Genomic DNA, 25,416 nt, shown 5'->3' with positions numbered 1-25,416 from the left:
CAGCACTGGTGGTTACGTTGTTTTCATCCAGTTATGAACGCATTCGCCTTACACTTAATAGGAAAACAACATACACCGGAATTGTAATTCATATATATGTATTTTCTAGCCAGCACTGTGTCAGCTACAGGTCAGGAGATCTGGAAATGTTCGTAAAGGAAGGAGGTGTGGTTCTGAGTTCACGATTTCATTCCTCGTGAAGGTCACGAGAAGCGTTGAACAGTGCCAGACTCACTTGACCACTCGCATCACCCACCCTCTTTCCATTTCAATTGATACTATTTACCTCTCAACTAAGTTTTTTTTTTATTACATGATTATAACCACGAGGACAGAGGGTGTGTATGGGGGAAAATAACTGATTGTCTTGGTATATAGATTTGTTTTGTTCATCTTCTATCCATTCGGTTCCGTTATCGTTGAAAAGTTGCAAACTAAGACGGTATTTGTCCAGCCTGCCGCCCTCCGGATCTTGGAGGCAATCGAGAGAGGACCTCCTCGACCCGGGAGGTTCGCGGCTCACCTAAGCTAAGCCAGCTGTAGTAGACTCTCCACCCACACGATTAACGAAAAGACGGGGGATAACGACCTTCATAACAGGGCATCTGCTCACTGCCTCCGTCCTGACGTAGCCACACACAAGGTTATTTACCGCTCACAACCGTTGTGATCATAACTGCAACCCGTTGTGGGGGCCATATCTGGGCCATCCAGCAAGACTGTAGAGTCTGGCGCCGCACATTCACGAACCTCGCTTTCACAGATGTTGTATTTCCCAACAACACCTGCCCGACTTACGGACTCCATGGCTACCTAGCACTATGGTGGAATACACACACACACTCACACGCACGCACACACGGTTCAGAGGAGTGTAGCCCCAGTGTAGTCACAGTCAGCCCCCTCCAGACAGGGGAGTGAGGGGCAGACGAACGTAATAAACTAATCTCTTCCTTCCTCCGGCACACGCAGAGGTAAGGGCGCACTAAGTGGCATCAAGACGCGAGGGAACGCTACCTCCGACTCGGCCCATCCTACGGATTTTGCCTTTTTGTGAAGTAAATGGATTAAACCCCCTCGTAGCATCACGTGAGGTTTTGTGGACGACAAGGCTTGGGGTAGCCGTGGGTGGGGCGTCTGACGGCCACCACGGGCCGGGGAGTTGGCCTCTGGTTGTGTGGTTGGAGGTGCTGGGTGTGACTCCAGGACTCTCTTTGACCGTAAGCGGCGTTTGTTTAGTCGACTCGAGTCGTCTTGTTCCTCGTTGGGGAGGAGGAACTTCTCCTGGAGGAGTTCGGTGGTGAGTGAGTGAGGGAGGGGACCGCCATATACCGTATACCACTACAGTATACCGTTATAGTCCCCAAACAGTTCCTCGTGATTTAACTGGTGATCGGTCAGCGTCGCTCGCTGATAAATGATTTATCCTCATTATTCCCAAAGTTCATTAAATGTCCTCAGTATTAATAACTTAGTCAGGTCATGCGCTTAGCGCTAATCACTAAGTACATTTAAATGAATTTATACATTCCATGAACCCAGTGTTAATCGCTAAGTACATTAATGAACTCGGCATTTAATCACGTAGCACATTAATGATCTCCAAACCAATCACCGCTCGAGCGTATGTCAGAAGTTGGTAGGTTGATCAAGTGTGGGGGGTGGGGGGTGTGGGGGGGTTACGGGAAGACCACACCTGCCTGGTATATCCCTCTCCCCCGCCCTCCACCCCACTCCCTCACATCTGCCCTCCCCTTGGACCACGGGGTTGGGAAGGTCAGATGGTCCGCGTGACATAGGTCTTCCCTGGTCCGTTCTGTGCTTTATACGTAAATGAATGAATAAATAAAAAAAAAGAATTCGTCCATAGTGTAAGGTTTGAACGACAGCTCCAGGCTGGCTGGCAGGCTAAGGATTGTGTGTGTGTGTGTGTGTGTGTGTGTGTGTGTGTGTGTGTGTGGGTGGGGAAGGAGAAGGAGGTGGTGGTGGGGGGGGACACGCTGCTCTGGGTACCATCATGAGGAAACGTTTTAAAGAAAGGGAGGAGTTGTGAGAGACCAACAACAAGGACAGATGGCTCGATGAAAGAGATGGAAAATTGTTAAACTTTTCCAAGTGAATTATATAATGACATTCACTACTGGTGCTTCAGTGGAGAGAGAGAGAGAGAGAGAGAGAGAGAGAGAGAGAGAGAGAGAGAGAGAGAGAGAGAGAGAGAGAGATACTTCATTCTCAGGATATATATATATATATATATATATATATATATATATATATATATATATATATATATATAATATTTTCCTCATCTTCCTTCTTCATGAGAAAGCAGTGAACTTCCTTGTGAGGTGGCGTCGACATGACCACCTTCCTCATAGCCCTACAGGAGTCTATATACGTGTTTAACCTTAAAACATTTACAACTTACACTCTACACGGAGTTAGCCTTATATTGGAAAGCCCTGTCGATTTGTCATTTATTTTCCTTTTTCTTTTTTTTTTTCTTCCGTTTCAGCACCTGGGAACTTGGCTTCCTCACTGTCTTGCCCCTCACGGCTAAAATCATTCACAATTCAACAGGTTGTATACACAGGAGACTTACAAAATGATTGGTAATTATATAATATAAATAATCAACGAATAATAAGAACAATTGAATAAAAAATAATGATATGACTTGGAAAAGAAAAAAAATGATCGTCTTGCTTCTCTACATATCATGCAACACCATTAAACAATAAATATATATATATATATAAATATATATATGTGTATAGATTTAAGAGCATAGACCATCACAACTTGTGGCCACCGTACGTCACAACGACGCCACCGCCGCGTCACCAGGACGTCACAGCCACGTCACCGTGGTGGTGGTGGTGGATAGTGGCGTGAACGTCCAAGGGGGATGACGCGTCTTCAAACCGCCAACTCACTTTTGCGCTTGAAGAATCACTGGTATAAATCACCGCTATACGTTCAAGCAACGAACAACTTAAGGTATAATACACTTTTTTTTTTCCTCTTAAGTAAAACAAACATTAGACGGGTGGAAAGTTGTACTATATTCACTGTAACTGTAAAGATAATATGCGTCGGATCTTTCTCACTGGCACTTAAAAGGACAAAGATTCTTCGGTTAGAAGTTCGGGATTTTCGACCATACATCATGTCCAGCAGGAGCTCACCGCCTCGACCTTAACAACAACTTGCACAGTATTTCCTAAAAAAAAAAAAGAGAGAGAGAGAGAGGGAGATACACGTAAAAAGAAAACGTATGCAAAGCAGACTAAATTGCAAATCAAAATCCGAATCATCTCATTATCCTCGCCGGAGGTCGCCCATCACTCACCATTACTCTCAATTTTCACGACAAATGGAAAACGTAAATGACCTGCACGTAGGCTTGTTGCCACATCCATAAATATGCGATGGATGCGGGCCAGCAAATTAGATTATCAGGCGGTCAATAGCGGTGGCAAAGATGCTTGAAAAGGCCTCCTGGCTTGCAATGCAACCCCTGGCCTCCCTCCCGCCCGCCCGCCACAGTTCTCACCGCCATCCCACCTCACAACACCATACACACACACACACACTCTCACCAACCATGCTTTCTCAATGCTCCATCCCTGCACGGAGGAGGATCAATAATAACCGCGAGGACCACAACCATCATATACGTAAGCCCCCCCTGCCCGTTGTAGACATCTACAAGGCCGTGAAGTTTACCCCTCCGCCCACCTCCCACTGCCACCCCTATTTATTTCGCAGGGTGACTGACTGTGTCCGTAGGAGAGAGAGAGAGAGAGAGAGAGAGAGAGAGAGAGAGAGAGAGAGAGAGAGAGTGAGTATGGAGCACCCTCTGGACCGGAACGGGGGGTCTTTTGTTAATGATCTCCCTATTGAGTTCTTGGTGTAATTTCTCTCTTCCTGCGAGGGAGGGAGGGAGTGAGGGCAGACGAAACTGTTGTATTGGAATCATCATCGAAGCTTTTCCACGATTGTTGAGAGAAAATCGGACCCGTAATAGATATAAAAAAAAGATTATAATTGTGTCTTTTCCGTCAGTTCGGATTCTTATTGTATCTTCGGAATTATATATTGTACCATTTGTACCGTATGTACACACACACACACACACACACACACACACACACACACACACACACACAAGCGAGGGTCTCCGGAACGGCCACAATTATCATTATCGGTCACATGGAAAATTTGAACAAATCGTTTGGCGAGGAAGAGCAGCTCAAATGTCACTCTCCGTCCACGACAATGGACTCCACCCCGTCACCAGGACCCATGTAAGGCGGGAGGGTCTGGCGCTCAACCGAGACTAGACCTGCGGGAGGGTGTCTTGGGCTAGGGGAGGGGGGGGGGGGATGTCGGATCGGGTCTGGTGTTTGGAGTGAGCGCGGGTCTGATTTTTAAGATGAGTCGTATCTGGTGTCTGGGGTGAGCCGGGTTTGATCTTAGCGTGAGACTGTTTGTGCCAGAGAAGCTTGGGATCCCTGTAATATATGTCCGTGTGTGTGTGTGTGTGTGTGTGTGTGTGTCGGGGGGGAGAGGGTTGTTGCTGAGAACTGTAACCACAGCTGTGACGATGTAGGTTCGTTGCTGCAAGAGGAGTGTTGAGATTGGATCTCTCTATTATGGATGAATCACAATTTTTAGGATTATGAGAAAAAATATATAATACAATACTTGAAACTTCAGGTAGATTGTTGTACCATTAATGTCTGGCGTTGATGTGTGTGTGTGTGTGTGTGTGTGTGTGTGTGTGTGCTCTTGCTCGACCCCATTATCACGACGGCACCACGACTCTTGAGCATGAAGATGCAACCTTTGACCGTCAGGAGTCGGGTCAGAGGCGAGACCATCATACCCATGGGGTCGTACATTCGTGCTCAAGGGTCGTACCGCCGTGGTCAAGGGGGTCATGCAAGATGGTATATTACTGCAGGTCACTGGGCGGTCCTAACCCTTCGCCAGCCAGCTGGGTTGGGGTCTGGAATCTCGGTTCTCCACGTGACTTCCAGCAGGAGGTGCATCAGGGCTGTGGGCACACACCTCATGGAATATAGGAGCGAAGACGGATGATAATGTGTACATAGATGTGTAGAATAGATTGATGTACCCAAATTGCTCTGATAACTGCTATGAATGCACATATACAGGCGTCCCTAAAACATGGTGATTCTCTGTTGTCAGATCATTTTGCAGTATTAATAGTGATGCGGTAGAATCATAGGCAATTACAAGACGTCGTTAATTTAATGAGAAACTTGATGATATAATGAATACTTGTTTAACGATTGTCATCAGCGACTTCGATTAAGCGGCGAGCTCCAGTGTAGTGTATGCAAGGCTAAGCTTAATAACTTTTAAGCTCGTTGAAACTAGACTCGGTAAGAACTTCAGCTCCAAAAATCTTAAATGAATATGGCAAATAACAATATATAAATATATATGTATATATTTTTTTTAGTACAATTTTCCACCAGGACTCATTCTTACAACCTATAACCAATAACAAGACAAGCGCTACAGCCTCTGCCCCTTCCTCCACCAATCACGGCCACGCTCGGGACCCGTGGGTGATGATGATTGGTCAGTAATGCCCATGTCTTCCTCTCCCCCTGGCCACAAGAACCTCCCCCGGGGGCACAACAAGCCTTTAAGTGTCCAGCCCATCACAAGACAATCACAGTCCTCACCACAAATGTTCCCTTGGCTTCACAAATCACGTGTAAGGTTCCAGTATACATACGTGGCCAATAAAGGGTGTGGAGGCTCTCTTCTTCTTCTCCTCCTCCTCTTGCACTTGTTCGGAGTTTATTTCCTTGATGGATAGTCGGCCATGTAGCCCCGGGAATGGCCTCACCAGGGCAGTACGGGGGGGTAGTTTCTTTACACTTCTTCAATGGTCTCTCTGCACTCCTGAAGCCGGCAGAATATCTCATTGTTTTTTTTTAAACACACTGTGAAAGGCTACGTGAGAGATCATGAAAATCTTGGATGACCAATGCTAAATCCATGGACTAGATGGATATTTCAGATACGAATAATTCATTGAACGATGAAAATGATGAAATTAGTTGAGAAATAAAAGACTAGAACTAACAGTCTGGAGCGTTTGCATCCTGGGCCACACAGGAGGTTCATCAGTACCCAAGCCACAGTTTTCAAAAAAAAAAAAAAAAATTGCTTATGTATTTTTTTTTTCATGGTTATTTGCTAGTCTCACTCGGGGAAACAGGGTTACTATTTGGTTCTACATCTGTACTATTTGGTCAATGAAGGGATCACCGGAGGATGAATATCCATAATCTCAAAGGGGCATACACTTTTTTTTTTTTTTCTCCTTCAGAATTCGACCATTTCACTGGTACGAACAAACACCTTCTTCGCCTTGTAAAAGACCACCTTGCACTAGGGGGTCCGCTTGTAAGTTCCCTGCACACGAAGCACTGTACAGAGGTCGGGGGGGGGGGGGGGGGGGTTCCCACCACTGTCACATTGGCAACAAGCAGAGAACAGTGTAGTATTATGGCATTCTAAATACCTGAAGTCACCTAACCTAAGGGGAGCTTGATCAAAAACTTGGGAAATATATATACAAATCTTTAGACAAGTTAACAAGTAAAACACACGAACATTTCATAATAAAATAACAGAGGTTGACATTTTGTAGGACATGACTTGAGAGTCTAAATTGTGATTTTAAAGGCCCACAATGTGCCTAAGAGATTCCACGAGGCTCTCCGACGACACAGCGCCTTGGCATCATCGTCCGACTTTGCGAAGCTCATCACTTGCCGACGGGACGAAACATTTGGTATAATGCACGAACAACAACACGCTAAGAACAACGGGATAAACTCTGGAATCCAAAAGCGTCGTTTTAGGCCGATGCTAGCATCACGCTTCTTCCTCCTCCTCTACCTCAGCCTCTTCCTTGATGGCTTCTTGGCTGGGCGCAGGATCCTCTTGCAGGGCGGAAGAATCCTCCTCTTGCAACGTGACCGGTTCTGCTTCAATGGGGTCAGGGCGCGGGGAGGAGGAGTGTGTGGAGGCTGGCTGCTGCTGCTGTTGTTGTTGTTCCTCCTCCTCTGCTTCCTCGTCTTGTTCGTCCTTCAGCGACCGTGCGCGAGCCTCATCCACTGGGGTCGGCTCAATACGGACCGTCTCCTGCTCCCGCAGTCGGTAGTCATCTGTTTGCATGACACACACTCCGTTGATGATCACTTCTCGCTCCTTCCCGCTCTCACCAGACGCCCACGAAGGGTTGACCCATTGGGGAGCAGCGGGCTTTCGGCGGGAAGATCGAGCAACAGGGGAAGGAGCTCCCCGCCCGTCACGGTCCTCACTCTCCCCTTCCGACCGGCCGCCTCCGCTTGGACTCATGGCACCGGACATGTTGGAATCTTCGTCTACCAGGGAAGAGTCATCATAGTCGTTCTCTGGCTTCATGGATAGGTCAAGACCACCACTAATATCTCGGTCAAGGGGCTGGCTACCTAGGCCATGTGGTCCCAGGGGTGGGAAGTGTGGGAAAAGACCAGGGGGTAGACCAGGGCCAAGACCTGGCATGGTAGGGGGCAAACCCTTCTCTTTCCTCAGTTCCATCAGTCGCTGAGAAAGGAGGAGACGGAAGTGGAGAGGGTCGAAGGACTGCCCTTGTGGTTGGTTTGGGGGAGGCTGTTGAGGCTCGCGGGAAGGTGAACTGCCATCGCCAGGGCTGCCCGGATGTTGTTTGAGCCGCATACGGTGATTGTGGAACCAGTTAGTAATGGTACGAGTTGACAGCTGCAGTTCCTGAGCCAAAAACTCGATGGTGGCTAAGTTCGGGTAAGGATCGAGTGCAAAAGCCAGTCGGAGCGCTTCCTTCTGCTCCTCTGAGAACAACACACGCTGTTTCTTTGTGGAGCCACCGGGTGAAGGAGCCTGGAACACATCCTGGGAGTCTTGTGACACTTCGGCAGATGGGTCCAAGGCGCGCCGCCGCTTGTTGGCCTCCCGTCGCTCATTCTTCATCTGCTGCAGCTTCTCCAGGTTGCGGGAGTCGTTGAGCCATATTTGCATACGGATGAATGGCTCTCGACCCTTGATGCTGAGCATGTGCCATGGTTTGGGTTTGCTCAGCAACTCGGAGACAGATCCCTGAGACAGTCCCAATACTGCCTCGCCAAAGAGCTAAAAAAGAAAAATTGCAAGAATTAGAGTGACTCAGTACTAACGAATTCATCTGTATTTGAGACTCGAAAACTGGTGACCTAGCGTGAAACTGGTAACCTAGGGTGAAACTAGTAACCTAGCGTGAAACTGGTAACCTAGCGTGAAACTGGTAACCTAACGTAAAACTGATTACCTATATTGAAACTGGCAACCTAGCGTGAAACTTGTAGCGTAGCATAAAACTGGTAACCTAGCGTGAAACTGGTAACCTAACGTAAAACTGATTACCTATGTTGAAACTGGTAACCTAGCGTAAAACTGATTACCCACAGTGAAACTGGCAACCTAGCGTAAAACTGGTAACCTATAGTGAAACTGGCAACCTAGCGTGAAACTGGTAACCTAGCGTCCAACTTGTAGCGTAGCATAAAACTGGTAACCTAGCGTGAGAAGTATTATGAAATGCATTGCTAAAATCGTGGTTGGTGTTGTTATTGGCCGCTTACCTTCTGTCCAATATTGTTAGCAAGCAGAGCCTCCTTGATTTTTGTGGTAATGACTTGTGTGTCGAGGTCCTGCGTGAGGGCAGCCATCTCGTACACTGAGGGCCCCACGGGCCCCGGTGTGCGCACGCCCCCCAAGCCAGCCTGAATAATGACAAGAAAAATCACAATACTGAATTACACATTTGATTTCACTTCTTTTTTTTTTTTTTTAATTTCAATTTTTGTACTCCGTCACGAGTACATTTTGTGTCTATTTTCCATGAAAATATCCGCTTACATAAAACTGCAATTATTAATATATTGAGATATGATACATAGTTCACCGGGGATATGTCGATGATGATGATCACTCGAAGCTACAAGTTTCATTTTGTTTCAAGGGAGCGACGCAGCGTGAAACATGGCAGTTACATTTATGATGGCGGGGGAAACTTTAAAACTCCACGTAACGCGTCTGCTTTTGTAGAGAGAGAGAAAAATGAACTGTGCAACTAAAGATGTGACGTTAAGAATGGGAGATGATCCTTGCGTGGGAGCCTACCTTCCTGAGGGGGTCGAGGGGAGGCATCCTGGCGTCAAAGGAGAGTGGATGGTTGGGGAGGGGAAGGCCGCCCAGGGAAGGAGGAATCCCCACTGGAGGAAGAGGAGACTCCATGCTCTTCGGAAGGTCTGGCGGGATCTTGACGTGGTGCTGTGGCTTGCTGGTGCCTGCTGGAAGGAAGGGGGACAAGTATTGCTTCATTGCTCCGGGCCCGATGCTTATTTCTCATAAGAGTTGCTTGGTTAAGGAATCGGTGTGAGGTGTGGTGCATGTATGTATGGCTGGCCTGAGTATGCATGTCAGCGAGCAATTGCTTCTCCTATATATATATATCATTCATGACGAAGCAGTTAAATGGGCTTTACGTGCATCAAATATGAAAAGCTTATTATTGTTTTATATTTTTTTTTCTCATTTATGTATCTAATTTTTTTTTTGTGTGTGTGTGTGTGATAAGGACACATCCTTGATTTGGTATGTTGTCAACATGTTATGGTTCAGGAGACAAGAGCCAAGGCTGAGGTAGGTGGTGAGCTTACTTGTGTATGACGGAAGGGTAGGTGAGCCAGAAGTGGACAACCCCCCAGGGAGACGCGACCCAGGGGCAGCTAACCCCCCGGGTAGTGGACATCCACCGACTAAATACACTAAAAAAACGAGAAGCACATGGAGCTTGGTTAACAACATTTCATCGATAATGGGGAAAAAAATACAGTAATATATATATATATATTATATTATATACAAGTATGGGTTAATAACAAGTACTGTTCCTAAGTGTTCTCTTTAGTATCGTGTTAATGACTTAAAGTTTATGATTTTAGGAGGGTCATTATTAGTAAGATTTTTTTTTAAGGATTTTTAAGTTTTATATTATAATAGAAAGTTGATTTCAGAGGAAAAGGATGTCCACTGCTGGCCCAATTAAACTTTATATTTGATCTGAGAACATCGCGTGAGTAATGCAAGTGTAAGTATTGGCTCTATAACAAAGGAATGGGCAGAGAACTTTAAAAAAAAAAAGTGAGTATAGTTTGAGAACAGTCTATAATGGTATGTCAGTTCTATCAATAACAGTACATTAAGAGAATGAGACAGAAAGACAGACAGCTGTACTTAATGATTTAGATCAAACATTTTTAAGATTTTTATCGCACGTACACGCTGTTGTTGCCTACGTAACCACATACATAACACACACACACCAACCAACCAACCAGCCAACCACACGCGCATACATACATACGCCCGTATTTCCACAACCTGTACACACAACAGACACGGTAAGAGGGAGGGACACTTACGGGGCGGGGCGGTGTTGTAACCCTGTGTCCTCATGAGCTTCTCCGGGGCGATCTTGTACTGGGAGGCGACCAGCTTGTGAACGGCATTCTCATCCTCCAGGAAGATCTTCATGCGGATGAAGGGCTCGCGACCCTGCGGAGGACATCCATCCCAAGGGGGGAGGGGGGGGAGGTCAGGTCAGTTTCCAAAAGATGTATTATGATTCTATTGATTATTGATAATAATATTATCTTTCATGACATGCATATTTTATTGTTACTGTTACCTTTCATCATCACTTATCATTATCATTGGCTGGAATGTTTATTACGAGACTTGATGGATAATAAAGACAAATCGGTCCCTTTCAGAGGAAGAGCAAAGACTTATTATTCGAAGGAGGGAAGTCTTGTGGGGATGACGTGGGTGGAGGACTTGTGTTGCTTACCTTCTGTGTGAGCATGTGCCAGGTTTGGGCCTCGCCAGCAGGTCAGAGACGGAGCCCTGGGATAGTCCCAGCACAGACTCCCCGAACAGCCGCTGCGAGATGCTGTATTGACTCAGCTGTTCCTTCACCTTTAAGGATAAAAAAAGGAAAAAACCCATAATATAGTTATCACGTACTGGAGTGGAAACGTAATACAGTATCACAAAGTGTTGTTATAAATGTTACCCGGTTTGGTTAGTGGGGAGACTGTTGCCTCTCCTACCCTCCCAAGGAACCAGGGCGTCTTAAGGGAACTCGAAGCTGTTTACTGTGAAATTACCCGCACCGTTAATTGGTTGTATATAACAGTGCCGAGGATAACTAACAGAGTGAGGGCCTGGGGGTCAGGAGGTCCGCTGCGCCTTTTAGCAACAAGATGTTTGACCTCTGACCTGGTAGAATTCAAAATATTCCACTCGTATGAATCGTCATATGCATGACTTTACTCAGGAAGCGTTCGCCCTACACTAATTATACAGGTCACCATGCACTAACCGCAGTTCGCAGTACACAAACCACAGGTCACCACCATACACTAACGAGAGGTCACCACCATGCACTAACGGGTGGTTACCATACGTTAACCTCAGGTCACCATTCACTAAAAACAAAGACTCCTGACGAGGGTATATGATATGCTACAGCGACACTGCCCTTGTATGTTATTGCCCTACACAGGAGTACATGGGAGATCCAGATAACAAAAGACCCGACGGTGTGTGACGAGATTATCTGCTGGAGGACAAGAGGGACCGGACGATCTTTGACGAGGCTATCTCCCAGAGGACACAAGGACTTGATGGTCCTTGACGAGGTTATCTGCTTCACGACGCCAGATTCCTAGTGTATGTATGGACGGGAAGAGGATAGCAATGTAGAAGGCTCCGGTTTCTGAGGAAGGGAGCTGGTAGCACCGACTGGTGAAGGCGTCTCGACGCTCGTCCACTCATCATGAAATAAAGGAGTGTCCCCCGTAAACAAGATGCGAATAGATAACGGAAAGAACAACAACTAAGAGGAAAGGAAAGGAAGAGAGGTAGTTAGATAGGAAGGGAAGGGAGGCAGTTAGTTGGGAAGGGAAGGGAGGTAGTTAGGTAGGAAAGGAAGGGAGGTAGTTAGGAAGTAACAAATTTGTGTAAATTGGTCCATTGGATACAAATAGGAGGTAATCTAGCAGCAGAGGGCCAAATAGCACATATGAGAGACATGAGTGAGGAAAGCAGAATATAAGCATGATACAGTATAAGTACGGGAGCTTGTTGTTTGTAACGAGCACAAAGGCCGTGAAATTACAGTGAACTGGGTGAAGAAAAAGAGTCGATTAACTCGTGCTGCTGAAATACGATTCAGTAAAAAAGTGAATGAATTAAAGGTCATTGAAATTCAGGCCATTTAGGTGCAAGACTGAAAGTGAATAGCATAAAACGGATGAGGAAAGGTACGCAAAAACATACACGATAAATATGTGGGGGGGTAAAAAGAAAGAAAGATAATACTACGTGGAAAGTAGAAAGATAAGCAAGGAGGCGATGTGAAAAGGTACGATACACACGTAATGTATAGGAGAAGACAGTGGAAAAAGCAAACTGCGCTGCTGAGACGGGGAATGTAGACAGAAGCAAGACAGTGAGCAAATGGGGAGTTGATGGGCGGGGACGGGGGAGACAGTGGGATTATGAATGAAACAAGTGTCTGAGGGAGAGACTTGATAACATAATGACCCGGGCAATTTCTCCACAAGTTTACAGAAGTGCAACACACACACACACACGCACACATACATACACACACATACAGCTGCACAGCCGCTGGCCCGCAAGGTCATTTGGCGTCCAGCAACAGTCCACTGAACCATTAGGATGACCCAGCGACTAAAGTCTATTGATCCAACACCACCACCATATACAGCCCACTGATCCAGCAGTACCACCACCTACAACCCACAGATCCAGTAGTGCCACCATATACAGCCCACTGATCCAACAGTACCACCATATACAGCCCACTGATCCAGCAGTACCACCATATACAGCCCACTGATCCAGCAGTACCACCATATACAGCCCACTGATCCAGCAGTGCCACCAAAAACAGCCCACTGATCCAGCAGTACCACCATATACAGCCCACTGATCCAGCAGTACCACCATATACAGCCCACTGATCCAGCAGTACCACCATATACAGCCCACTGATCCAGCAGTACCACCATATACAACCCACTGATCCAGCAATACCACCATATACAGCCCACTGATCCAGCAGTGCCACTATATACAGCCCACTGATCCAACCGTACCACCACCTACAACCAACTGATCCCAGAGAACCACCATAAACACACACTCCTCTGATCCACCATCACCAGCTTTTTTTCACTGATTAATACAGAGTTCATTGGTCCAGTAAGACAGCCATCAACCATCGACTGCTGCACCACGACAAAAAAAAAAAAAATGAATAAATAACGAAATAAAAAATGTAAAATTAGGCTGTCAGTAGAAGGGCATATGACCATAATTGAGGGAAGACATATATACAAGGCCACAGAGGAAGAAGGTATTACAATAGAGGCCGAAATAGGTTGATCTCTTTCTCCTGACGTGGGAAAGTACATGTCGAGTACATGTCATGTGATTCGTCTCACAAAATAAAGAGAAAGAAAATATCTGAAAGTTTATTGTGAACTGTGTACTAGTACCATGCTCAAAGGGCACTAAGGCAGGAGCTCCTCTGCCCCCCTGCCCCCCACACCCAGCCACACAACGAGTCGACTTCTGACTCCCCCCCACCCCCTTGTCCCCCCCCCCCACTCCCAGCCAGCCACACACTCCCGCCCGATGTTCAAGTGTATTAACTAATATTACATTTCACCAGATTTATTTGATATCAGAATAAGAGCGAGACAGATGGCTCTTCCATTTACAGCTATATTTCTAAATGTACTTTTTATAGCGAGCTGTTGTTATTGTGTGTGTGTGTGTGTGTGTGTGTGTGTGCAATTTTGCTAAGTTGGCTATACATATCGTCATTTCCCCAGACCCCCACCCCTTTAGATTTTTTTTTTTTTGGGGGGGGGCATCCATCAGTTTAAGAATCGCAGTGTGGGCGGAGGAGGCGCAGAAAACGGTATGTTGGGCACAGAAGGTCCAGAAACCGTGCCACAGAGAAAAATTCCTATATAAATATAATCTATGTCTTATACCGAAATGTAGGATGGTGATATTCTAACCTGCGATTTAGGTTTGTGAATGGGGGGAGAAATAGGGATAGACCACGAGGGAGTTCTTTCGGATAACAAACACCGAAACGAATAGTGAGTAGATGCGGGTTGGAGGTACACGCGGAGCGGAATGGTACGCGGTGATTATGGTCATGTGAAAAAGGTATGGTGGGAATTAACACTGAGGAACCAGGCGAACGACTGGAAGAGAAACACGAGAAAAGAAATGCCGTTACGTGGGTAATAGTAGTAGTAGTTATAACGAGGGTCTCGGCTTGTGTAAACTCATGGCGGCGAGGCTTAAGAATCATAAACTACCCGGAAACGGATAGTAGCGTCGCTGACATCAAAGAACGTGCCTGCTAATAGGTACGTCAAGTAACGTACATACGTCATGCGGCAGTGGCGAAGAAAAAAAAAAAATGAATGTGTCGCGGACCGCCTCGCGGCTTGGGGAACTCGCGCCATCAACAACCTGCGCATCGTTGGCGTATTCTCTTCCTCTTGTCTCACTCCGATTTTCTGTGTAGTGAAAGTGGCTGGCTTCGGTGATGTATCGCTTCGACCTGTACAGTCTTAAAGTCGCTCCCATTGTCAAAAGAAGTGAAGGTAAAGGCTACCAAATTAGATTTATGTAAAAAAAAAAAAAAGGAAGAAAAAAAGAGAGAAAAGATATATACGTCATTTATAGTATGTCTACAAGAAACTAAGGATGTAAATTCGCGTACCTCCGTTTTCTATACATCACCGTCAGGAAAATATGTTAAAAGGCTTAAGCAACGTCGCTCTCAGTTTAAGGGCAATTTTGCTTACAGTCCGTGTTTTTATAGAGTATATATATATATATATATATATATATATATATATATATATATATATATATATTATATATATATATATTATATATATATATATATATATATATATATATATATATATATATATATAGAGAGAGAGAGAGAGAGAGAGAGAGAGAGAGAGAGAGAGAGAGAGAGAGAGAGAGAGAGAGTGTACTCGGACTGCACGGCTGTTTCATCGGCAATTGACGAGAAAGAGTCTAGTCTCTTAAAAGAATTTCTCGCTTTAGGGAAACCCATCTTTTTTCTCCCCCTGCTAGTGAGTGTAGCGCAGCCTTCGTTGGAGCTGCAGGAGCCCAAAGAAAAATACAAAAAATGGATCTTGGGGAAAACCACGAGAACTTTTCAGAGAGGAGTTCTGGGGTTAATAATAGATATGTAGATGTATAGCTATGCACACACACACACACACACACGCGCGCGCGCACACACATGTTTACGTATGTATGCATTCCCGGGATGCATACAGGAAGACTGGCCATCAGGAGGAGGTGATCTGGTCCTTACGACATTGTAATGGGATCACGGCTAAGGAGCGAGGCAGGCCGGGCCCCGTTACTCAGCGGCTCGCCTCACAGCCGAGAAGTTCATAAACGCTAATGGTGCACCCCACGTCCATTCCCCCCGCCCTAACATGCATCAAGGAATGTTCATAAAACCAAAATAAAAGTGGTATCATCCCCCCCCTCCCCCCAACACCCACCATCACCACAACCAACCACAACCCCCAGTTACCTCTTCTCCTCACCACCTCCTACAGGCACCACCTACCACCACCTACCACCCTCCCCCCCATCCTCTTACAGCTCAGTAGGGGGTCCCTTTCTACCCCCCCCTCCTCCTCCCTATCCTCCCTCTTTATACAGTTTCCAATGGGTGGTTTGGCTGTTGGCTTACAGCCCCTCGGGTGCTTCGTCAAAGTAAAGGGGACGGATGCCACCATAAAATTTGTCAAGCTGTAATATGACTTGGGATTTAATTACATACGGCTCATAATTCCTCGTCAGCTGTCATTGGTGCCTGATGGTACATCCGGTAAGTATTCATGGCATCTTCTGATGCCTCCCCCACCCACCCACCACACCTCCCCCACCCCCGACCCGTCTCAGCCATCAGATTAAATGCCAGGGAGTTACGGACTCTATTTACAGGCATTATAAGATCTGTTTTGAATTAATTAACGTGAATTATTCATGGTTTGTGTGTGTGTGTGTGTGTGTGTGTTTTGGTAGTCGAAGATGTTTCGCGTGTAGAGGATGATTCCTAAGATAAGGGAACTCCTTATCTGCCCCCAGAGACTTGTCGTTTAAGGAGAGGTAGATCACTGATAAGAGCATTTTGTAGACTTGGACGGCAGGAAATGTACATCTGCCACCAATAACATATTAATGAGGGGTTGCATGAAGAGCAACACTTCCTCATGTCATTTATCTCCGCGCTGCTGGTGAGGTGGAGGAGGTGGAGGCATTTCTTTGTCATTTCACCTCCGCACCAGTAGCGAGGAGGTGATTCTAGAGGCTCCAGGTATGCTGGTAACATCTCCTCCTCCTCATGTCACTTCACCTTCATGCTATTGTAATGAAGTGGTGTTGGTGAGGTGAAGGTGCAGGAGGCTCCAAGCATATACCAATAACACCTACTCATGTGTCACCAAGCCTTCGATCTAGTAATGAGGTGGTGTTGTGAGGTGGTGTTGCTGCCCTCTCCACTCTTCCTAGATGAAAGCAATTCTGTTTTTCCAATGTTTTCAGTTGACTGTAGCTGTCGTGGTAAAATCATCACCCAATCAAAATATTACGTATGTTGATTGTTGATACGGTGATGGATGTAAATGTCATGAAAGACGTATCTAATCCTCACTACTTTATTAATGATCTGTGTGAGGCCTTATCTTAATTTTCTTTTATCCTTCACAAGGGTTTTTACCAGATAATGAAGGAATATACAGCTGAATATGTAGAGTCATATTTAGAACACAGTTGATGTGTGGGTCAGATGTTTGCTTTCAGAAATAGAGATTAGAAATATTTTGAGTATCAGGTTGTGTATGTGGCATTTATGGATCTGGAGCAAACATATTTCTTCATTCCAAATGTATTACGTATGTATTGAGAGAGACTTGGGCCGCAGGCTGGTGCTCAGCGAGTAGCTCAAGGCGGGAGTGCGGAGAACCTGTTCTTGTGCCGGTGAGTAGAAGGGGAGGAGACCATGGATGGTTCTTCTGCCTACACCAGCTGATGTAGCCTATACTACCAGCTGGCACATAGGCACCTGGGGTCCTCATATCCCCAGGTGGTGAGGCCCAAACCCCTTCCACCATCACCAGTCGTCGGTAACCACCGCAGTCATCACCATCACCACCATCACTGCTGACACCTCCGCCATCACTCTCACAAACTTCTGACACCACCTTCGCCACCACGTCTGCCATCAACAACACTACAACTAACACCTCCTCCTCATCCTGGTTACCACCACAACCAAAATCACTACGACGACGACAACAACCACCAACCACTACAGTCACAGCCATCACTACAAGCACACACCCCCCCTCAATCACTACGAGAGTCAACACCACTACAACTACAACTCCATCCACCACCAAAACAGCCATCATCACGGCTGACTACCACCATTAACACCACCACAAGCATTATCACTATCATCACTTCCACCATCACTTCCTCTCCCGCACCTATCAACACCATTATCACCACCGTCATCTTCCTTTACCACCATTGCTACCACAGCAACAACCTTAACATCATCATAATTGCCACAGGTATCCGCGACCGGACAAGCATCATCACAACCATCACCATCACAACACTACCTCTCACTTTAACAGCTGCCGCCACCACCACCATCACCACAACTTCCGTGTGATCTCCAAAGTAACCACTACCCTCCCTAAGCCACTATCACAGTAAGCGCATGTCGCCACCACCATTATCATCACCACTTTCACCACACCTGACACCCAGATCACCACCCACCATCGTCACCATAATAACCACAGCCATCACCGCGGGCGCGCCGCTGTGGTCGCTTGCACCACCATCACAACTTCCAGTAGCACCATTACTACCACAACCACCACAATCAGCACCATCTACCACCACCACCACCACCACCTTCCACTAGCACCATCACCACCACAACCAACACCATCTCCCACCACCACCACCTTCCACTAGCACCATCACCACCACAACCAACACCATCTCCCACCACCACCACCTTCCACTAGCACCATCACCGCCACAACCACCACCTTCCACTAGCACCATCACCGCCACAACCACCGCAACCATCACCATCTACCACCACCACCGCTGCCTCGCCTCCCCCCCACTACCACCAACGCCGCCACGACCTCCTTGCCAGACTCGCTCTCTCCAACAGTTGATTGATCGGAACATCTGTCGTGGGGTTTTGTGTGTTTATTTGCTTTTTCGTGATCTCATTTGGCAATTTACAGCCAAATAAACGACTCGTATTACTTCTCGGTCGGTCGGTATGTAAACTTAAATATGCCAATTATAACCTATTTATGGTTGAAAGGAAAACACGTCGTGGGCAGCGACGTACGTATGTCATCATCGCTAAAATTTTCCGCTCAAGACCACGCCGCCTAACTTAACCTAACACAACCCAACCCAACCAAACTCAACCCAACCCAACCCAACCCTACCTCTTGCGCGCCTGCATCAGTAACCAACCCCTCACCGAGTGTTTGATTTCGACCAAACGAAACCAAACAAATACTTTGAAAGCCGCGAAACAAAAACAGTGCCGGGGAGGGAGGGAGGGGGGGAAAGGATTGGAAGGTTGGGAGTGGGAGGGTGTGTGGGGGGCAAATAAATCACCACCATCAACAGCCCAGCGCTAATTAAGCCCAGGCTTGCTCCCCCGCCCCCCGATCAGACCACCCACAAGCCGTGAAGTGCGGTCTTCGACGTGCGTCCGACACACATCCGCTTTTTCAGCACTTTTTGCGTGGGTGCGGGATAGTGGTGCCGACGTCCTGTGTGCCTCTCGTTAATCCTATGCCTCCTAGGAGGAAGGGGGTGGGAAGAGGGGAGAAGGGAAGCTATGCAAACGTTAGAAGGCTAATATTTTTAGTGTCTCTCTTTTTTTTTTTTTCTGACCCGTTGTTCCATTAACACTACCCTCTCCTCCCTCCGTTTCCCACCACCTCCCCTCTCTTCCCTCCTCCTTCCCTCTCCCTCCTTCCCTCCCCAGCACTCGCATGCTCTGTAGTACAGATTCGCACTGACCGCTTTATCTGTTTCTCTTATTCAGAGATAGTTATTGAATTACGTTTATTCTGATTCGTTTTTTGTGAGAGGATAAACATGCTTGAGCTGCAGGAAGTGTGTGTGTGTGTGTGTGTGTGTGTGTGTGTGTATGTGTGTGTGTGTGTTTATATTCTGGTATGTGTGTGTGTATAGGGTAGTGACGTTCTCTCTCTCTCTCTCTCTCTCTCTCTCTCTCTCTCTCTCTCTCTCTCTCTCTCTCTCTCTCTCTCTCTCTCGGGCGTGCGCGAGCACGCAAGATCTTGTAAGTACTCGTAAGTACACGCGCGCGCGCGCACGCACACACACACACACACACACACACACACACACACACACACACACACACACACACACACACACAGTCTCTCTCTCTCTCTCTCTCTCTCTCTCTCTCTCTCTCTCTCTCTCTCTCTCTCTAAGTCAAACCAATAACAATAACTTAAACTACTCTAAAGAAATAGAATTATAGACTAGTAAATAGTTTTATTGCATTTTCGATGAAGTTTGCACCAGAGTGAGATTACTTCAGCATCCGACCACAGACTTTACTTTGGTGACCTCGGGACCTCTTAACCCAACAGATAGTAACTATGTTAACAGAGAGGCTTGTATGTGCGTCCCAATAGTTGCTAGAGAAACTAAGCGAAATAATGATATACATTAGCATTTAGGCTCGGCAGGCTATTTCGGTCAGTGAGTTCGGACTTCGTGAAGCATTTCGGAGGCCCTGAACCATTTTGGGGCTTCTTGAAGCATGTCGGAGTTCTTGAAGCATGTCAGAGTTCCTGGAACATATCGGAGTTCTCGCAGCAGCTCGGAGTTCTTGAGCCACTTCGGAGCACTTGAAGCAGTTCGGAGATCATTAAACCAGTTTGGTGCCCTTGAAACAGATCGGTAACAACAACTAAATTTGATTACCTTACTATTAAGTATATTTTTAGGTGATGTATACATTCACTGGTCGTATTTGCAAGAGGTCATCATGTGTGTCAGTGTGAATCAGTATCAATTCTGTGTTTGGCTGTGTTAGCGAGTGTAGTTGGGGTGTAGCATTGTTGGAGTGGTAGTACTGAATAGTTGATCTAAGCAGGAACACAGGCGTCGGGGACGTGCGAAACATTCCCACGAACTCTGTTCCTAATTACAAGTTATATCGTCTGGCGTAACACTAAACGTGCACTCCCGTTCGTGTAACTGCCGCACGGTAAAGGTTACCGCGGTAGAGACTCGCAGGGAGAGACAGGCAGGGGCAGAGGAATGGCTCAAGGTTTTCAACCTCTCTCTTACTCTTTTGGGGAGTTGGTCTCTCCAATGGTGGGAGGAGGAATTTGTTATACAATCTCTTCGTTCTTGCAGAAAGGTGCGTCCGCTATACCTTCTCCATCTGGATGTCGAATTTTGCTCGTACATACACACTTTGAAGGACATGTCCACATTGCCCTCCGTCTCCTGAGGAAGTGTTCTCCCATACCATCCTCTTCCGAAGGAGGGAGTGTCTGGAGATGGGAGGATTTTTCATCTACCTTCTTCTCGAGAGGGAGAAAGTATCCCTCCCTGCCTTCCTATTCTTAAGGAAGTAATTTCCCTCCTATCTTCCCTCCTGGAGGAGAAATTGTTTCCCCTACCTTTCCTCTTGGAGAAAGAGGTGCTGCTATCCCCAAGCCCACGCCCTCCTCTTGGAGAAGGAATTGTGTGGCTCTTCGAGAAAGTGGCGCCGCTAGCCCCAAGCCCACGCCTTCCTCCTGGAGATGGAAACGTGTGGTGCTAGTGGCAGCCCTACAAGTAGCATAGTGAGGATTTAGTCCAAAGACTCATGTAGCAAGTTCATGATTAATCTCTGGTATCGTGTCAGTATGTCTTCAGTATGGAAAGATGAACCCGACTTGCTGCGGCCCTCTGATGTGATTCACTACCAAGCAACGCCATGTATAGATAGTCATTCGTTCAGTATAATGCGACGAACATTTTGTATGTTTACGATTGCAGAAGGAACGAATGAAAGTGATGATGATTCGTCTTGTCCAGGATTGAATGTCAAAGGGTTAGAATATTTTTGCCCAACGTCTCACGCAGAGCAGATGTAACGAGCAAAGCCATCTTTATAAATAACCAGAGAGAAAGCTGGAATGATAAGTATAATGTTGAACATAATACTGTGAAAAACAGATCGACCTTTGAGAGAGATACGAGAGCGGGAAGATGAAAGGGTGTAGACAACAGCGCCTGGCATCCGGCGAACAAAAAAAAAATGTCCTTGGTAGACAGCTCATTAATCAGTGGCCAATACATCACGAAGCAAATCGAGTGTTATCCCTTACTGTCCGGGAAGTTTGCCAAAAAAAAAAAAATCTTAACCCCAAATAACCCAAGTGGCTTTAAGTGTTGACGACCACCATTGAATCTTGGCAGATAGTTCGTGTGGCGGGGACCATCAACGCCCACACAGCGTCCCTCGCTCTCCTCCGCTCCCGGCGTTGAAAAAAAAGATTCTAACAGTCAACCCAGGCGACATGGACGGATGTCTTGAGGCAGCTACTGGGCTTGAATTTAGGTAGACTACACTTATTTACTGGTGCACTGGCCTTGATCACCGGCTCTCTGGCAGTAATTTGTGGGCCGCCCCGAACCATCAGCTGTCCCAACACCGCTCATTTGACTGTGGCCGGTTCCGGTAGGATGGGGGTCTTTAACATGGTTGTCGGACGTACTAAATCTGGCTGTCAGGACTTGAAATTGGCTTGCTTAAGTGTAGGATTCTACTCCATCCAGATCCTGATACATGCTTGAAGGAATAGCGCTATCTGCAATATATGATGACGGCAGAACGAGCGGTGGTCGTAAAGAAATCTTTTCCGGCGGGTTTCCGGCACCGCACTGACACGGGAGTGTACACCTCCGACGTATGTATACCTCGTACCAGTGCAGCCCCCACGCACATACCTAGGTTTTATGGGGCCTTTTTCCATCATGGGCCTTGTGCCGGCTGTCACTAGTTCCAGAACTGTAGGTGTTGGAGCACGAAGCTGATGAGTTCGGTCCGGCCACAGCTAAGAAAACTGTCGATCTGATGTTCAGTCAGGCACAACGCTGGGCTTTAATGAGTCGTCCCTGGGGCTGTGGAGTTTACCGACATGCTGGAGAGCGAGAGTCATCGGGCGGATCAGATTGGTTAAGTTAATGTTATGGAACGGATGATTCAACTGGCGTATCGCCCTGGAGCACCCGTCTGTGAGTGGTGGTCTCAAGATTACGCTGAAGGACCTACACTTGCCGTAACATCGTGCGTATGGGATTTAGATTTGCCGTGTGAACGCTTGGATTACACACCTGATAAGCGCGTCGTATTTTTTTTTTTTTTTCGTAAACGATATCATTCCAAGAAGCTTCATAGTCTGCAAAGATTTTATATGTATGACACTGACTTTTAAGGTACACAACTACTCTGTAGTCTCAGGTCTTTGCTGTGGTTAGTATTTACGACTCGGTGCGTACGCTGAGCTGATGACAAAGAGGCTGAAGTTCAGTGGCAGATGACGTTCGTGTTAGCAACGCAGGTACTACTACATAGTTACGTAATACACAATGTCTCGACTGTCTTCTATCCCCAGTGACCTGACGAGTGGCCATTTCGATGACCACACATCCCCCATGGTGTTGACCGGGCAAGTTAGGGTCTCTTCGGATAAGTCTAAACTTATCCCTCTTCAGAACTTTCAGTAAATCCGAGTGTAAATAAGCTGGTCTAGATTGAGTCTAATGAGATGTGATCCGATAACATTCGGTCGAAGGTTCAGATGAATGTTGACGTGTCGGGTGAAATGATGATGCTACCACACGTGAATCATTTGTTTAGATTGCACTGTACAGCACTGTCCTCTGGCGGTCTGACCCTACACAATTATGGACGGCTCTGACCAATGGATTCATCCCTTGGGACAAAATAGACTACTGAATAGCGAGGCACCTCCTTAAAGACCGGTGCGCGCGACCGTATGTTGAAGAAGCAGTCGACTTACCTTCTTGACGATCTCCTCGGTGTTCATATTGCTGTACTGGTCGAACTGCTGCTGGGTGATGGGTGGCAGGACGGCCTTGAGTGGCTTTTGTGAGACGGGGGCGCTGCTGGAGATGGGTGGCCCCGTCATTAGGGAATTGGTGATGGAGGCCATGCGCTGCAGCGGCGACGCCGACACACTCATGTCTTCCCCGGTGCTGCTAACTGCGATGGAGGTGATGGGGGTTACTAGGTTGCCCAGAGATGTGGCCGTGCTTAGACCTGGGGGAGGAAGGGGAGGTGCGTGAAGGAGTACGAGAGTGCTGGAGCAGTCGCACAGTCTCTGTGTGTGTACGGCAGCAGCAAAGGTGAGCAGGAAGGGCAAGGATTAGTGTGCTCGAGAGAGACATGGATAGACGAGCAGGAGGTGACAAGGGTAGATTTGCTCGAGAGACATGGATAGGCGAGCAGGAGTGACAAGGATAGGTTTGTACGAGAGATAGGGATACGTGAGCAGGAGGAGGGACAAGGATAGATGAAGAGATTAGAACACCGAGAGGTGTGCTACACTAACAAGAACAGACACCATAAAGTAGGTTAGAGCACGTGTATGGAACAGCCAAGTTGGGAAGATGGTGGTAAACGGGAAGGACAAGGAGACAAGAGCCGAAGCGGCGGTGACACGTGTGACGGATGAGGCGAGGGTAAAGGTGAGGTTAATGAACGTAACGGACAGAGGGTAAGACGGCAGGATGACAGCCGTCGAAGACAGGGTACAGGAGGGGAGATAGTGGTGTACGACAGCGTTCAAAAGGCAAGGCAGGCATTAATAGCAGAGCATACAAGGCAAATAAACATCAGAGGAAAGAATATTGAAAGTAGAAACGTATCTGAGCAAGAGAATAGGCAGCAGGTAAATGCAAAGAACACAGAATACAGCCAAACATCAGGGACAAAGTACTGGTAAAGACAACCAAGCGTTAGGAACGAAGCCCTAGTAAAAACCAGGCATCAGGGTCAGAGTACTAAAGTACTAAAGACAGCCAAGCGTTAGAGATAGATTACCGGAGACAGTTAAGAGTCAGGGACTTTTTATTAAGAAAAAAAAGAAGCATCAGGAATAGAGTAAAGAAGACAACCAAGCGTCAGGGACGGAGTACTCAAGACAGCCAGGCAGCAGGGACCGAATTCTGTTGACAACCAAGCGTCAAGGAACAGAGAAGTTGGATGATAGGCTTCCTGTGACGTCAAGAAAAACCAGAAGGGAAGAGAGAGAAAAAAAGAAAAAAAAGGCTGAGAAGTGTGAGGATATGTTGGTGAGGAAGAGCATGACCCTTGAACACGACAGGTATAACCCCCCTAGGCACCGCGGTACGACCCTTGAGTACGCCGGTGTGACCCTTGCATACGATAGCCTGTACTCCATCATCATACCCAGGGTACGCGTCGTTATGCTCAGGGGTCACGCCATTGTCCTCGAAGCTTAGAAAAGAGAAGGTTAAGAGGTGATCTAATGCAGGTACTTAAAAAATACCAAAGGCTTTAATATTCTCGATCTAATAAGCTACTTAAAAGGTCGACATGCGGGCGTCGGGTGGGAGACAGAGAGGAGGAGTTAGAAAGGGGAGTGGCAAAGGACGTTCAGGACGCTGCAGGAGAGTCATGGGAGTTGAGGAAACAGCAGAGATGGGTGTAGGGAGGGAGACGTTATAGGGAGGGTATTTCAGAGACAAATGATAATGTGAAACTTCATGTTCGTTCTCTGGAAGTGCTCTCGTGTGAAATGCCCGGATGGATAACGCGGTGCACGACGGTACGACCTTAGAGTACGCCTGTGTGACCCTTTAAGTACGAGGGTACGGCCATTGAATATGAAAATGGGCTGGCAGTTGAGCCGACCCTCAAAAAGGTCGGGTTGAAGGTGACTCTGTGACACATGAGGGTCGTCAAGTCATACTCAAGGGTTCGTAGCAACGTGCTCAGAGGTCGTACCGTCGTGTCCAAGAGATGTGTCCTTACAAACATTCTTGTGCGTT

General features: G+C 46.9%; 1 protein-coding gene across 1 annotated transcript in view; it reads right to left on the bottom strand.

The window, feature by feature from the left end:
* Positions 1-4,129: 4,129 nt before the first annotated feature.
* The window catches only part of ct (homeobox protein, cut), a 676,428-nt gene continuing 655,141 nt past the window's right edge, over positions 4,130-25,416 (bottom strand). Inside the window, 8 exon segments of the mRNA XM_071675796.1 lie at positions 4,130-8,202; positions 8,691-8,831; positions 9,232-9,398; positions 9,771-9,878; positions 10,536-10,668; positions 10,964-10,986; positions 10,989-11,091; positions 23,403-23,662. Coding sequence (XP_071531897.1) covers positions 6,928-8,202; positions 8,691-8,831; positions 9,232-9,398; positions 9,771-9,878; positions 10,536-10,668; positions 10,964-10,986; positions 10,989-11,091; positions 23,403-23,662 — 2,210 coding nt within the window. The 3' untranslated portion in view covers positions 4,130-6,927.

Source organism: Panulirus ornatus, chromosome 21, assembly GCF_036320965.1.
Source record: "Panulirus ornatus isolate Po-2019 chromosome 21, ASM3632096v1, whole genome shotgun sequence".
NCBI classification, from domain to species: Eukaryota; Metazoa; Arthropoda; class Malacostraca; order Decapoda; family Palinuridae; genus Panulirus; species Panulirus ornatus.
This window is presented reverse-complemented; position numbering and strand designations above follow the sequence as displayed.